The sequence below is a fragment of the Elephas maximus genome, chromosome 12, assembly GCF_024166365.1.
Source record: "Elephas maximus indicus isolate mEleMax1 chromosome 12, mEleMax1 primary haplotype, whole genome shotgun sequence".
Lineage (NCBI taxonomy): Eukaryota > Metazoa > Chordata > Mammalia > Proboscidea > Elephantidae > Elephas > Elephas maximus.
In genome coordinates, this window is record NC_064830.1 from 91804246 (window position 1) to 91820924 (window position 16679).

The 16679-nt window shown below is 38.1% G+C and overlaps 1 protein-coding gene across 4 annotated transcripts in view; it reads left to right on the forward strand.

Annotated features, from left to right (window-relative positions):
• PILRA (paired immunoglobin like type 2 receptor alpha) overlaps positions 1–16679 on the forward strand; it is a 33366-nt gene that overhangs the window by 12163 nt on the left and 4524 nt on the right. For all 4 annotated transcript variants that reach the window (XR_007519609.1, XM_049903624.1, XM_049903623.1 and 1 more), the window contains exon 6: positions 13977–14165. Coding sequence is in view for 3 of the 4 variants with exons in the window: in XM_049903624.1 (XP_049759581.1) it covers positions 13977–14165 (189 nt within the window). In the remaining variant the exon portion in view is untranslated. The remainder of the gene's footprint in view (positions 1–13976; positions 14166–16679) is intronic.

The window sequence follows — 16679 nt, forward strand, 5'->3', positions numbered from 1 at the left end:
ATCCCCCAAACTGTTAAAGGATAGGTGCCACTGAAAGTTACAAGGCTAACAAAAATGCAAGAGGACCTATGTCAGATGTGGAGAAATTACTAATGATGTGGATTGAGAAACAAACACAAAAGCGAATCCGTCTCCACTCGTTGATGATCACTGCTAAGGCATGAAGGTTGTTCAAGATGCTTAAAGAGAAAGCAGGACCAGACAATGATGTTGAGTTTAGTGCTAGCTCTGGGTGATTCAATGCTTCAGACAATGTTTTTCACTGAATAATGTGAAAATGAGTGGTGAATTTGTGAGTTCCGATGCAAAGGCAGCAGAAGAATTTGTTGAAACCTTAGATAAACCAATTATAAAAACCAAAAACCAAACCCATTGCCATTGAGTCGATTCCAACTCCTAATGACCCTATAGGGCAGGGTAGAACTACCCTGTAGAGTTTCCAAGGAGCACCTGATGGGTTTGAACTACCAACCTTTTGGTTAGTAGCCGTAATACTTACGGAGGTTATTTGCCCCAGCAAAATTTTAATGTGGACGAAGCCTCCTTATTCCAAAAGTGATTGCCTGAAAGGACCTTCATCCATAAGGAGGCCAAGTCAATGCCAGGTTTTAAGGCTTTTAAAGACAGTAACAGTGTTGTTAGAAGGCAACGTTGCTGGCTACAAGTTAAAGCCATTTGATATTTGCCATGGTGAAAACCCCAGGGCTTTCAAGGACATTAACAAACACACCTTACCAGTTTATGGCAGATGCAATAAAAAGTCCTGGATGACACAAATGCTGTTTCAGGTTGTCCTTCTCAATTGCTATGCCAGTGAAATGGAGACATACTTCTCAGAAGAAGACATACCTTTCATGATTTTGCTAATTGTAGAAAATGCTCCAGAGTATCCCCCTTTCACTGGTGACCTCCACCCCAACATCAAAATGGTGTTTCTCCCACCAAACACCACCTCTTTAATCCAGCCAATGGACCAAGGGGTTATTGCAACATTCAAGGCCTATTACCTGAGGAGGTCCTTTGCTCAGGCTGTTGCTGCAACCAAGACTCTAGCAAGACACTGATGTAGTCAGTTCTGGAAGGAGCACACCATTTACCACTGCATAAAGAACCTTTTCTGGGCCTGGGATGATGTAAACAAAGAGTGCATGAATAGAAAAAAATATTGAAGTGATATGTTCATGACTTTAAGAGATTTGAAAAGGATGATGAGATTGCAAGGATTAATAGAGCTGTTGCCAACATGGCAAACAACAACCTGAACCTAGGCATAGATGATGAGGATGTTGAAGACCTCCTAACAAATGAAGAGTTGCTGGAGCTAGAGCAAGAACAAATAGCTGAAGAAGAGGCAAGTAAAAAAGGAAACTGCAGAAGGAGAAGATCAGATGCAGAAGAGGTTCAGTGTTAAGGGGTTAGCCAAATTCTTTGCAGACCTTAAAGCTTGCTGAAAAGTGCTGAAGAGATGGACCCAAACACTCAACGCTTTGCACTGATAGAAAGGGATGCAGTGTTTGCTGCATATCTAGAAATTTATGAAGAAAAGAAAAAGCAAACTAGGTAAACAACACTGGACATATTCCTGAAGAAGCCAACACCTCCCCGAGAAGACCTTCAGCCAAGTCCTTCAGGCATTACAGGAGCTGATATCGTCATTGTTGGTGACAGTTCATCAATGGAGGTTATTTGACCTCAAAGTCTTCCAGTGGAACAAACACTATGAGGAAGTTGAGAACACTGACATGGATGGTCCTGACCCTCTTTGTCAAATTGTGTGTGACATAGGCTGAGAAAGCAATTATAGAAAAAAGTTTAAACTGTGAAAAAAAAGAATTTAAAAGTTTCAAATGAAATTTACGTTCTAAAATTTTTTTTTAAATTTATAAAGTAGCCTAAGGTTAGTTTATAGAAATAAAATAAGAAAAGTATTTATTGTACATACAGCTGTACAGTATATTATGCTTGGTAGAGGTTCAGTGAAAAAGAAGAAGACCCTCAATGAGATGAATTGAGACAGTGGTTGCAACAACAACGGGCTCAAGCCTAACAACTGTCATGGGGATGGCGCAGGACCAGGCAATGTTTCATTCTGTTGTACATAGGTTCACTATGAGTTGGAACCGATTTTGTGGCATCTAACAACAACAACAACAGTAATTTAGTGTAAGTTCAGTATCTTGTACAACACAGAACTGTAACGGCAACAGCCTCCAGACTCACCCAACACTATGTTAGCCCTGCAAGCTCCAATTGTGGTAAGTACAGATTACATATTAGTCCATGTACACAGTAGTATGTATTTATTATGTATTATTATAAAGTATTAACCTACTTAGCCCATATTACTATTATATTATAATATGTACAATTATATTATGTATGCAGTATGAACTTACTTAGCCCATATATTATGTTGGCAGACACATTAGCTGAAATACAGTACTGTATGTGTACAGTATCTTGGCTATTTAGTCAGTACAGATACACCACAGTATCCCATATAACTTCGCTAAGTATGTATATAATATGGTGTTTGCACGAAGTCCAAGTCACATAATGCCCTATTTCACAGAATGTACTGTGGATGTTAAGCTACACATGACTGTATAATATTTGATTAGCATTTCATAATTATAAAGATACATAGAAAGATGAACAGAAACAAAGGAAAATGAGTATTTTTTTTTCTTCTACCACCCACCCCAAGAACCAAACTAGGTGTTTAGAATTTCAGATAAAGAGGGAACAGGATCATTGATGTTTGACACTATGCATTGCATATGGGAGACATAGTGAGTGATGTTAGCACTGTTATCAGGAATATAAACACAACCATCAGTTTTAATGATGGCACAGGTGCCTCCTTGTGCAGCAGTAAGGATGTCAAGGGCTATTTGGTTTTGAAGAACTCCCTGTCTCATCGTAGTCATTTCAGTGTTCGTTTCTTGGAGCCCATGGGCGGAATCATTTAAAGCACTCTGAATATATTTAGTCAGAACCTCTACATGTCTTATAACATTCTCTAGACTTATCTGGGTATGAAAATAGAAGCTAAATGATCATTCCAACGAAATACAGATTTGAACCATTGAGCTCTTAAGAAGGGGATATTAGCTGGAAGCGGCAACTCCACCTTGGGTCCAGCTGAATCCTATAGTATATCTGCAAATCCATCCAGGTGGAAGCCAAGGCCAAAGGTTAGAGCCACATAACCAGTATTTGTCGTTTGGAGCTAACCGGTAATAGCCTTGGCATTGCAACCAATCGGTGGCAAACCAAATGGTAGCTGAAAGAGAAATAGTGGCTTTACAATCAGAGCTTTGAAGCCCTGGATGTCTCTGGTAGTCTTTGGATCATGTTGTTTGTTATGGTTGGCTTGTTCCCAGTAGAGAGAGAAACTGTTTGACTTAACCTCCCTGCTGTAGGTGTCGGCCAAACAAAATTGTCCCATGCTTGTCGGTAGGGGGCTCTAATACGGGAGGTGCTATTTAATGATTTTTGAAGGGATGTTATAAATCTTCCTTGAGCAAACATAAAGGCTAAGGCCTGAATGCTACTTAGATAAAATGTCAACTAGTGTCCTTTGTTCAATAGGCCAGTGAGCAAGAGAAGGTTTTGGTATGGTAGGATTAGTTAGGACACCTGATTCTTCCTTAAATTCTTTAATTAATAAATCAAGATCTGTCTAGTCTGCCCATTTTAAGAGGGACACCCATCAAGGAAGTCCCAACTGGCTAGAAATAGGCAGGGCTGCACAGATCTAACAAGCAGTTCGTTTAAAACGATGAGCGTATCAGCCCAGGTTAAAAAGTCATTTGTAGAAGAATAGAAATTAAGAAACCTGGTAGAGTTTTTTTTTTAGGTAGAGTTAGGAAAATAGCCATATTAAAATAATATATTTTAGTCATTTTTAACTTGACAAATAACCTGTTAAAAACCAAACCAGTTGCCCTCGAGTCATTTCCTACTCATAGGAACCTCATAGGACAGAGTAGAACTGCCCCTCAGGGTTTCCGAGGAGTGGCTGGTGGATTCGAACTGCTGACCTTTTGGTTAGCAGCCAACCACTTAAGCATTGTGCCACTTGACAAATAGTTTTAAATCCTCAGTGGGACTGCTTTCTCAAGGGAAAGGTAAGGCTCTTTTTAATTGAAATAAAATCCCCTTTGGCTTGGCTGTACAAGGCTTAGCACGTAGGACAGGGTAAGATCACTTCCAGCAAGGTTATAAACTGTTTTTTAATTGATGTCTTTTCCAATAGATGGATTCTCCAAGCAGCAGGTCCTTAGAGTCCTGGGAGCCTAAAGAAAGCATAGTGCATTAATGATTTAAGAAGATCTAGCTGAGTTATATTTGGACCTATAAATTTAACACAAGGCAAAATTGTTGGGCTTTGGTAACAATTTTATAGGGTGTGAGTTTATGTTTTTTAAAGAGAGTTGCCCTTAGGTTCAGTAAAACTAAAGGAAGAACATTAGTCTAAGACAGCTTTAAAGAACTATAAAGTTTAGCTATCTGATTCTTAACAATTCCATTTGTTCTGTCTACCAACCCAGAAGACTGAGGATGGTAAGGGCAATAGAATCATTGATGAATGGGAAAGACTTGACATAATTCTTGAATTTTTTGCCCTGTGAAGTGTGTTGCTCGATCACGATGCAATTCTGCAGGAACACCCCAACATGGAATGATATTTTCTAAGAGCTTTTTTGCCATAAAAGTAGCAGCTGCTTTTCTGCAAGGAAAAGCTTCTACTCAGTGAGAAAACGTACAGATCATTATTAAAGCGAACTGATAACACAGAGAAGGGGGGCAATTGGATGAAATATGTTTATCATAGTAACGTAGGCCCTGAAGGCTGTAGAAAACGACCAGGGGAAGGATTTTTTTTAAGTTTCTTCCAGGATTAAACAAAGGACAGGTGGGACAAGTCTTGGAAACATCTGTAGTGGCTTTTTTAAATTTGCCCCGCCAAGAGTTTTGCATATTTTGTATCATTTTATCCATAGCATAATGACTTGCTTCACGTAACAGACAAAGAGTTGAATAGTGTAAGGATGAGGAAAGGACAATTCTCTTATTTGGTCTAATCCATAACCCAGATGTTGGGTCTATTGTGCATCCTTTCCTTTGTCCATAAAACTTTTTCCCAAGGTTCTGCGTGTTTTTGTTGGGTTATTAAATCATCTTTTGAAAACTGAGAAATTTTATTAAGTTGTGGCTCAGTTATTTCTGACAGCAGGATTCTATTTTCACAAATTTAGGTAGCTGCCTTTTTTGCCATACAATTTGCAAAATTATTTAATTTCTATAGATTTAAGTTCCTTTTAGTTGGCTTGTATTTTAATAATGGCCAGTCCTATTGGTAATAATAATGTATCTCATAGTTCCTTAATGAGCTGGCTATTTTTAATTTCAGTTCCAGCTAATGTTAAAAATCTCTTTGTTCCTATAACAGTCCAAAATCATGAATAACTCTAATCACATATCAACTGAATAAATATTGGCTGTTTATGCAGGCTCAAGTCATAGCAGATAGCTCTGCTTGCTGGGCTGAAGTGGCTTTAGGGAGGGGTCCCATCTTTATTACTTTAGTAGGGGAGACTACAGCATAGCCAGCCTAAAATTTGGAGGAGTTTGGGGAAGGTTTAAGATATGACCCATCTACAAACAAAACAAGGTCAGGATTTCTTAAAGGCGTTTCTTGTAAATCAGGCCTGGGAGTTAGTAATTTTTCACTAAAATTTAGGCAGTCGTACGTCAGCTCAGATGAGTCTGTGACAGGTAGTAAAATGGCTGGATTTAGGGCTTTGACATGCTGAATGTGAATGTGAGGAGAGGAAAATAGAATAGCTTCATAGACAGCCATTCACATGGTGGATGTGTGCTAAGTTGCCACAGAATTTAACAAAGCATCAACTGCTTGGAGAACAAAAATATAAAGATTTTTCCCCGTTGTATATCAGCTGTGTTTTCTATTAATTTTACAGTGCTTGTGGTAGCTCCCAAGCAAAGGAGATAGGCACAAGCCACCAGATCTAGTTCCAAACTATAATATTCTACAGGCCTTTGTTGAACGTTATTTGTGTGTGTGTGTGTGTGTGTGTGTGTGTGTGTGTTAGCACTCTAAGGCTAGTCCCTTGTCTCTCATGAATGAACAGTGAGAAATCTGAATTATAATTGGGATATCCTAAAGCCAGAGCAGGGTGCAGGGCACCTTTTAAATTATCAATAGCTTTATTTTCATTTGAGCTCAGAATCAGGGGATTGGGTGTATTTTTCCTTAATAATTTTTATAAGAGTTGAGCTATTAATGAGACATTTGGAATCTCTGACAATAACTACAAAAAAAAAAAAAAAAAGCCAAACCCTTTGCCATCGAGTCGATTCTGACTCATAGTGACCCTATATAGCCACACAACCCCCAAAAATCCTCTCAGTTGCCTCTTGGTTTTAGGAGGCGGACAGTTAAAGATTGCTGTTTTCCAGCGGGGTCTAATGTGATACCTTCAACAGAAAGAAGGTGACTCAAATATTTAACTTGAATAGTGGTCAGCTGGAGTTTTTTTTTTTTTTTTTTTTTAGTATGTATGTCCCTATGAGATAACTGGATAAGTAAAAACATGCTGTCAGAAATATAATCAGCTTGAGTTGTAGAGCAAAGTAAAAGATCATCAATATATTGTATAAGGACTGATTTCTGAGGGAATTGCAGATGTAAGTCTGCATGAAGAACCTGAAAAAAATAGCTGGGGGACTAAGCGAAACCTTGGGTCATGACAGTCTAAGTAAATTATTGATTGTTCCAAGTGAAAACAAACATTGACTACCTGGATGTACCAGGATGTTAAAGAATGTACGGTATAAAGCTATTACTGTAAAGTAAGTGGGTTTAACAAATATTTTAAAAACCCACTGCCGTCGAGATTTTAGCTAATAATAAATGGGGCTTAGGGACTACAGGGAATCTGGGTATCACTATTTGGTTTCTTGTCCTTAAATATTGAATAAATCTCCAACCTTGATTGTTAGATTTTCACACTGGGAACACAGGAGTGTTCCAAGGAATAGTGGCGGGGAGGGGGGTACCGAAGAAAACCAAACCCATTACCATCGAGTCAATTCCAACTCATAACGACCCTATGAGTAGAACTGCCCCACAGGGTTTCCGAGGAGTGGCTGGTAGATTTGAACTGCCGACCTTTTGGTTAGCAGCTGTAGCTCTTAAGCTATTGTTAATTTAGAGACAGTATCTTTTAAAGAAGCCAATTTAGACTCTTTTGTCTCTTAGACGCTTTTAAGTATTAATTAAAATATGCATCCCATTGAGCTTGTTTAATTTTAGATCCTCAAGATTCTAATTTATTGTGCAGAAAAACAAGCTTGTCCAAGGAGAAAACTCCCCATAATGGCCACTGATTCTCTAAACTGTTTTTTGTTAGAGTGAGTCAGAAAGACAAAAACAAACATGACCCAGGCCCCTAGGTCTTGATCACATGATGAGCTGGTGTGCCCAGGGGCACATCTCAAGCTCCCTTAGAGTTTTTACTAGCCATCATGACCCCAGTTTTAAACTTTTGAAGTTGACAACCCAAACACAAATTTAAAAATAAATCTCAGAGAGCTAGTATACCAAGTGTGGAGATGAAAAGCCAATCAGCTCAGCTGGTACCGAATCATGCCCAGTGAAATCCGAGCTGTCACAGAGGATTCAGCATCCTAAGGATCCCACTTCTTCGGACAACAGAAACGTTGAATAATTTCTAAAGCTCAAAAGAAAAAGTTAAAACAATGCTAGAGATTTATTAGTCGATCATACAATTCTCAAATTGGACAACATACAGTATGAGACTAAGTGTTGCACCTGAGATGAGACAGTATGGGGTTTTTATAGTCCAAAAGGAACAAAGAAAGTCAAGGAAGTTATAAGTGGTTTCGATGAGTCTTTTGAATATTCATCAAAACATCTCTGCAAATTTTTCTTCCTCAGAATTGTGTTTGGCTAAGAAGACAAGTGTCGACGGGTCAGTGCCTGCTAATCAGGCTCCCAGATAGCCAGGCATCTGCCTGTCTGGAATGCAGAAGTTAAAGAGTTAAAAAAAAGAAAAAAAAAAGAGTAGGAACTGTTAATTATACATACATCGCCAGAAACGAGCAAATAACCATTTCTAAAAGTTAGGTTACTCATTATCTTAAACTTTTGCCCTGTGAAACCAGGTAGCAGCCATGCTCTTCTGGGCTTGGCACAAGTGACTCCATCTTGATTTTAACTTTCACAGCTACAGAGGTTAATATCAAAAGAAATAGCTAAAGTTACTGAAAACATTTGCCTCTAGGGTATGGATAGTGAGTAAGGGCCTCCATATGCAGGGGGCTGCTGTTTTTTATAATGTATGTGAAATGTATTGATTCTTTAAATTATGTGTATATATAACTTTGATAAAAAATAAATGTTAAATTTTTAAAATAATAATGGTACTGATAATACTTAAACATCATTTTTTAAAAGTCCAAACAATATAGAAGGGAATCAAATAAAAAGTCCCCTCCTCGCTTTATCTCCCTAACTATTACTCTTTTCTGTGGAAATTTCCTCACGTACAGATAAATATAGATTAGGAGCTCTGGTGGAACAGTTGTTAAACACTCAGTTGGTAACCAAAAGGTCGATGGTTCAAACCCATCAGCTGCTCCAGGGGAGAAAGATGTGGCAGTCTGCTTCTGTAAAGATTTACAGCACTGGAAATTCTATGGGGCAGTTCTGCTCTGTCCTGTAGGGTCACTATGAGTCAGAATCAACTGAATGGCAATGAGTTTATTTATTTTTGTATAGCTATAAAACACAAATGGTATAGAATTGCATAGTATTCTGCACTATAATTTTTATTTAACATATCTCAAATATCTTTCCATCCCAATAGATATACATCTATGCCTTTTTTAAAATGGCTGCATGGTATTCCATTGTAGGGATGTATCATAATTTATTTATGGACACTTAGGCTGTTATTACATTACAAGCAATGCTACAAAGAAGATCCTTAAATGTATACCTTTGAATATTTGTGAAAGCATTTTCATAGGATAAATTCCTAGTACTTAAATTACTGGATTAATGGGTATGTGTATTTTACATTTTGATAGATATTCCCAAATTGCATTCCCAAAGGTTGTACTGCATTACTCACATACTTTCACTAACTGATTATGAGAGTTCCTCTTGCCCTAAACCTATACCAATACTTGGTATTTTTCTCCACCCAAATCAGCAAAAAACAAAACAAAACAAAACAACAACAACAAAAAAAGCCTCTTCTTGTTTTAAACTGCATTTTTAAAAATTTGAATGGATATTAGCATTAGGGTTATATTATCGCTTTATGCAGAAATTAGAATTGCATAGTTTTCCATAGTTCTGTCTGTGTTTCAGAACCTTCTACTGGGAATTATCTGTTCCTTAAGTTTTTATAAGAATTTATCTATAAAGCCTCCTGAGCTTTATGAAAGGTAATTCTTTAATAGCACTTTATACTTCTTCTTTGTCTACCAATCAGTTAAGGTTTACTGCTACTAAGTCCATTTTTTAAAAAATATTTTATTGTGTTTTAGATGAAAGTTTACATAGGAAGTTAGCTTTCCAATAACAATTTTTATACACTTGTTCCATGACATTGGTTACATTTTTCACAAGGTGTCAACATTCTCATTATTTCATTCTTTTTGTTCTATTTCTACTAATTTATATTCCATGGCCCTCCGTAACTTCTCTTCTAGTTTTAGGGTAAATATTGACCATTTGGTCTCATATAGTTGATTATTTAAGGAGCACAGTATTCGTAGGTGGTATTGTTTTTATTTATTGTTTTTTTGTAAGCCAATCTATTTTTTGGATGAAAGGTGACCACTGGGAGTGGCTTCAGTTCAAAGTTCAAAGGGTTTCTTAGGGCAATTGTCTCAGGGGTTCTTCTAGTCTCTGTCAGTCAAGTAAGTCTGGTCTTTTTTAGGAATTTGAGTTTTGTTCCATATTTTTCTCTCATTCTAACAGAGGCCTTCCGTTTTGTCCCTGGTCAGAACAGTTGGTAGTGGCAGCCAGGCACCATCTAGTTCTTTTGGTCTCAGGCTAAATGAGGCCATGGTTCATGTGGGCTATTAGTCCTGTGGACTAGTTTCTTCTTTGAGTCTTTGGTTTCCTTCATTCTCTTTTGTTCCAGATGAGTAGAAACCAATAGATGTATCTTAGATGTCCACTCACAAGCTTTTAAGACCCCAGATGTTACTCATCAAACTAGAAGGTAGAACATTATTGTTATGAACTGTTGGTTCCAACTCATAGTGACCCTACGTACAACAGAAGGAAACACTGTCTGGTCCCACACCATCCTCTGACTAAGTTTCCCCTGGGACTACCATCCCAAGCCTTTAAACCCAGTAAAGCAATCCCACGAGGTCTTTGGTTCTGTCTAGGAAGTATCCATAACTGTGCCCCCATGTGGTTAATTATGAATATACATGCAGTGCACATAAACATGTATATACATATGCCCTCAGATACACCTGTACATGTACACTCACACACTCACGTGTGCCTTCCTATACATATATATGCATATATATCTACTTATGTGACCACACACCTATTTTTTTGGTTGTTATTATTGTTGTCGCAAAATTGTATGTTATAGCATTTACCAAAATCATCCTTTATTCCTGAGTACTTCTTAGTGTCTTTATTTATTTTGGACAAGTTGTGAAGACTTCACCCATATTGGATATTTCATTTCCCATCACCAAAAATAACAAGTGTCTACTATCTAGAAAGTGAATCCCCCTCTACCCTCCCATCCCTGGTAACCATCAAAAAATGTTGCTTTCTGTTTGTATGCCTATTCTTGACTTTTCGTAAAAGTAATACCCTACAACATTTGTCTTTCTGTGATTAACTTATTTCACTCAGCATAATGTTCTCCAGATTCATCCATGTTATAAGTTGTTTCATAGATTCCACATTATTCTTTTTAGTTGCGTAGTATTCCATTGCATGTGTGTACCACAATTTGTTTATCCATTCATCTGTTGATGGGCACTTTGGTTTAAGTCAATTTTTAAAGTGTTTGTCTCAGAAAATCATCCATTTCATAAGGTTTTTTTAAATTTATTAACCTACGATTGAGTCCAAGCTGCACTGAAGGCATTGGTTAAAAACAAGGCTCAAAGGATTGACAGAATACCAATTGAGTTGTTTCAACAAACGGATGCAGCACTGGAAGTGATCACTCATCTATGCAAGAAATTTGGAAGACAGTTACCTGACCGACCAACTGGAAAAAGATCCATATTTATTCCTATTCCCAAGAAAGGAAATCCAGCCAAACACGGAAATTATTGAACAATATCATTAATCCCACACACAACTAAAATTTTACTGACAGTCATTCAAAAGTGGCTGCAGCAGTATATCAACAGGGAACTGCCAGAAATTCAAGTCGGATTCAGAAGAGAATGTGGAACCAGGGATCTCATAACTGGTGTCAGATGGATCCTGGCTGAAAGCAGGCAATACCAGAAAGGTGTCTATCTGTGTTTTATTGACTATGCAAAGGCATTGAACTGTGTGGATCCTAACAAATTATGGATAACATTGTGAAGAACGGGAATTCCAGAACACTTGATTGTGCTGATGAGGAGCCAGTACATAGATCAACAGGCAATCGTTGGAACAGAACAAGGGGATACTGATTGGTTTAAATTCAGGAAAGATGTGCATCAGGGTTGTATCTTTTCACCATATCTATTCGATCTGTATGCTCAGCAAATAATCGGAGAAGCTGGACTATATAAAGAAGAATGGGGCATCAGGGTTGGAGGAAGACTCATTAACAACCTGCGATATGCAGATGACACTACCTTGCTTGCTGAAAGTGAAGAGGACTTGAAGCAGTCACTGATGAAGATCAAAGACCACAGCTTTCAATATGGATTACACCTCAACATAAAGAAAACAAAAATCCTCACAACTGGACCAAGAAGCAAGATCATAATAAACAGAGAGAAGATTGAAGTTGTCAAGGATTTCGTTTTACTTGGATTGACAATCAACACCCATGGAAGCTGTAGTCAAGAAATCAAAAGACGCGTTGCATTGGGCAAATCTGCTGCAAAAGACCTCTTTAAAGTGTTGAAAAGCAAAGATACCACCTTGAAGACTAAGATGCCTCTGACCCAAGCCATGGTGTTTTCAATCGCCTGGTATGCATGCGAAAGCTGGATTGACATCTTTGACCTGTGATGTTGGTGAAGAATATTGAATATACCATGGACTGCCAAAAGAACAAACAAATCTGTCTTGGAAGAAGTACAACCAGAATGCTCCTTAGAAGCAGGAATGGCAAGACTACATCTCACATACTTTGGACATGTTATCAGGAGGGATCAGTCACTGGAGGACATCATGCTCGGTCAAGTAGAGGGTCAGCTAAAAAGAAGAAGACCCTCAATGAGGTGGACTGACACAGTGGCTGCAACAATGGGCTCAAGCATAGGAACAATTGTGAGGATGTCGCAGGACCAGGCAGTGTTCCACTCTGTTGTACGTAGGGTCACTATGAGTCTAAATCTACTTGAGGGCACCTAACAATAACAACATAATTGAGTGTACACTTATGATTTCAACAGACTCTTTTTGTTGTTGTTGTTAGATATGTTAAAGGTTTGGCTGTTTTCTTTTTTGTTTTTTCCCTAAAACACCAGTTTCTGCATTTATTAATCCTCCTGCTGTTCTGTTCTCTAATAAATTTATTCTTACATATGTTTTCATTACTTTCTCCCTCTGATTTTCCTTAGGGCTGACTCCTCTTTGTTTTTGGTATTTTTTCTTTGGAAATTGAAAGTTTTGTTCATTTATTTTCTCTCTTTCAATTTTAAATAAGGAAAGTGTTTAATACTATGAATTTAGCTTAGAGTCTTTTTTTTTTTTTATAGCTTTAGTCGTATCCCAGGGGTTTTTCTAATATGCATTACTCTGATTTTTATTTTCTAAAGAGCATGTTATTATATTTTTTGACTAAGTAATTTTTAAATTTTTTTAATTCTCAATTTACACTTTTATTATTAATTTATAATAAGAGTGGTCAATGAGTTTGGTCCACACTGATCTGAAAATTTTATTGGAATTTAATTTTTTTCTCCCTGTGAATGTGTATTTGGTTTTAATGATCCATTATACATTTACAAAGAAGGTACAATCTGTTTGTAGGAACTAAAATTTAACCTTAAAAACATTTCCAATATACACTAGGTATTTTACAGATGCCCTCTCACTTATTAAAACAAGCCTGTGATTTAGCCATTTTTATCCATATTTTGTGGAGTCTCTGGGTGATGCAAAAGGTTAGTGCTCTGGGATGCTAACCCAAAGGTTGATGGTTTGAATCTGCCCAGAGGCACCTCTTAAGAGAGGCCCGGTGATCTACTTCAGAAAAATGAGCCATTAAAAACCCTATAGAGTACAGTTATACTCTTATACACAAGGATTGCCGCAAATAGGAATCAACTCCATGGCAACTGGTTATCCCTATTTCTAAGTGATAGTAAAATGAGGTTCCAAGGCCACACAGCTGGCTGATAAGTAGTAGAGCTGGTATTTAAACTGAGTGGTCTGAATTCTGGAGCCCTGGTGGTGCAATGGTTTTTAACCAGCTGCTAACCAAAAAAAAAAAAAAATTTTTTTTATAACCAAAAGGTTGGCAGTTTGAATCCACCAGCAACTCCTTGGAAACCCTATGGGACAGTTCTACTCTGTCTATAGGGTCGCTATGAGAGGGAATCGACTTGACAGCAAGGGGTTTGGTTTGGTTTGGTTGGTCTGAATTCTAGCCTTTCGCATTTCACCTTGTTACTCCCTTTGTGTAAGGGCTGGAGAATCCAGTCTCTCTGCAAACAAGATGTGACCTTTCACCCAAATACCTCTGCCCCTCCAGAGAATTTGCAGCCAGGTGCCAGGACCACCACCCAGGGCCCCACCACCACAGCCAGCCTCTTGATGGATGAAAGCTCAGCGTCTGGGCCTCTGAGTCTGGGAGCCAAGGTTGGAGTGGCAGTGGCCTGTGCTGCATTCATAACCGCAGTGTTGGGATTGATGCTATTCCTCAGGTGTAAGAGAAGAAAAGGTATGTGGTCAGGACCCCGCCCGATCTCCAAGCTTCCCAGCTGGTGTTGCTTGGGGTGTGACCTGACGGCCCACCTGCCTCAGAATCACCATAGGAGCCTGCTAAAAATGCAGATCCCTGCTGGAAGAGTCAGACTCTTGGATCATTGCTTGGGAATCTGCATTTTTAAAAAATACTTTATTGTGTTTTAGGTGAAAGCTTACACAGCAGGTTAGATTCCTCTTCAACAATTCATACACAAATCGTTCCCTGACATCAGGTACAATCCTTGAGATGTGTGTGTCAGCACTCTCAACATTTCCACCCCATCCATCCGGTTTTCCTGCCCCATCGTTGCCTTCTCATCTTTGCTTTTGTGTAAAGTTGATCGTTTGACCTTGTTTAGTTGATTGTTTAAAGGAGCACATTCCTCACGGGATGTGCTCCTTTATTGTTTATTTTACAACTCAATCCATTATTTAGCTGAAAGGTGACCTCCAGGAGTGGCTTCTGTTCCAGGTTAAAAGGGTATCTTAAGGCGATAGTCTCAGGCAGTTCCTCTAGTTTCTATTGGTCAGTAAGTCTGGTCTTTTTTACAAATTTGAATTTTGTTCTACGTTTTTCTCCCATTCTAACCGAGACCTTCTATTGTGTCCCTGGTCTGAACCGTTGGTCGTAGTGGTATCCAGGCACCATCTAGTTCTTCTGGTCTCAGGCTAGAACAGGCTGTGGTTCGAGTGGGCCATTAGTTCCCTGGACTCACTTCTTCCTTGAATCTTTGGTTTCCTTCACTCTCCTTTGCCCCAGACAGGAAGAGACCAATAGCTGTATATTAATGGCCTCTCAGAAGGTTTTAAGACCCCAGACACTACTTGCCAAATTAGGATGTTCAACATTACCTTTATTAACTAAGTTATGCCAATTGACCTAATTGTTCCATGAGACTAGTATGGTCCTGAGCCTTCAAACACAGTAATCAATCTCACGAGGTATTTGGGTATGTCTAGGAAGTACCCATAACTGCCCCCTATGTGCTTTATTGTATATATGAATATATATGCAGCACCTACAAACATGTATATACATATGCCCACAAATATACGTATATATGCACATGCATGTACTCCCATACACCTTCCAACAGCCATGTAGTATATACATATCTATGTAACCACTCACGTATTTTTTTGCTTATTACTGTTGTTGCAAAATTGTGTATGTTATAACATTTACCGTAGTTGTCCTTTATTCTTGCATACCTCTCCGTGTCTTCATTTACTTTGGTCAAGTCGTGCTGACTTCCCCCATATTTTGTATTGCCTTTGCCATCACCAGAATTAACACGTGTAAAAAAAAAAAAAAAATTTTTTTTTTTTTTTTTTTACTATTTAGTAAGTGATCCCCCCCCTTTCCTTGGTAACTATCAAAGAACGTTGCTTTCTGTGTGTATACCTATTCTTGACGTTTATAAAAGTGGTATCATGCATATTTATCCTTTTGTGTTTGACTTATTTCATTCAGCATAATGTCCTCCAGATTCAACCATGTTTTAAGATGTTTCACAGACTCATCATTATTCTTTATCGTTACATAGTATTCCATGGTGTGTGTGTACCACAATTTTTTTATCCAATTGTCTGTTGATGGGCACTTAGGTTGTTTCCATCTTTTTGCTATTGTGAATAATGCTGCAATGAACATAGGTATGCATATGTCTATTCATATCACTGCTCTTATGTCTCTAGGATATATACCTATGGGTGGGATTGCTGGATCATAAGGCGTTTCTAGTCCCAGCTTCTTGAGAAAGTGCCATAACATTTTCCATAGTGGTTGTACCATTTTACAATCCCACCAGCAGTGTATAAGAGTTTCAATGTACCCAGAGCCTCACCAGCATTTCCTTTTTTTTTTTTTTGATCAGTGCCATTTTTGTGGGGGGTGAGATGATAATCTCATTGTAGTTTTGATTTGCATCTCTCTAATGGCTAATGATCACGAGCATCTCTTCACGTGTTTGTTAGCCACCTGAAGGTCCTTTTTGGTGAAGTGTTTGTTCATGTCCTTTGCCCATTTTTTTGATTGGATTGTTTGTCTTTTTGTTTTGAGTTGTTGAAGTTTTCTATATATTTTAGAGATTAGACCCTTGCCAGATATGTCATTACCAAAAAAATTTTTTCCTAGCCTGTAGGTTCTCTATTTACTCTTTTAGTAAAGTCTTTTGATGAGCACAAGTATTAAATGTTTAGGAGGTTCCAGTTATCTAGTTTATCTTCTGTTGTTCATGCATTCTTAGTTGTGTTTGATAGTGCATTTGTGCTAAAAATTAGGACCCCTAGATTTTTTCCCTATTATCTTCTAGGAACTTTATAGTTTTAGTTTTAACATTTAGGTTCTTTGATCCATTTTGAGCTAGTTTTTGCATATGGTGTGAGGTATGGATCCTGTTTCTTTTTCTGCAAATAGAGGGAATCTGCATTTTTAACATGTTCAAGAAGCACTGCCCCAAACCTATCCCTGTCCACACAATGTGAT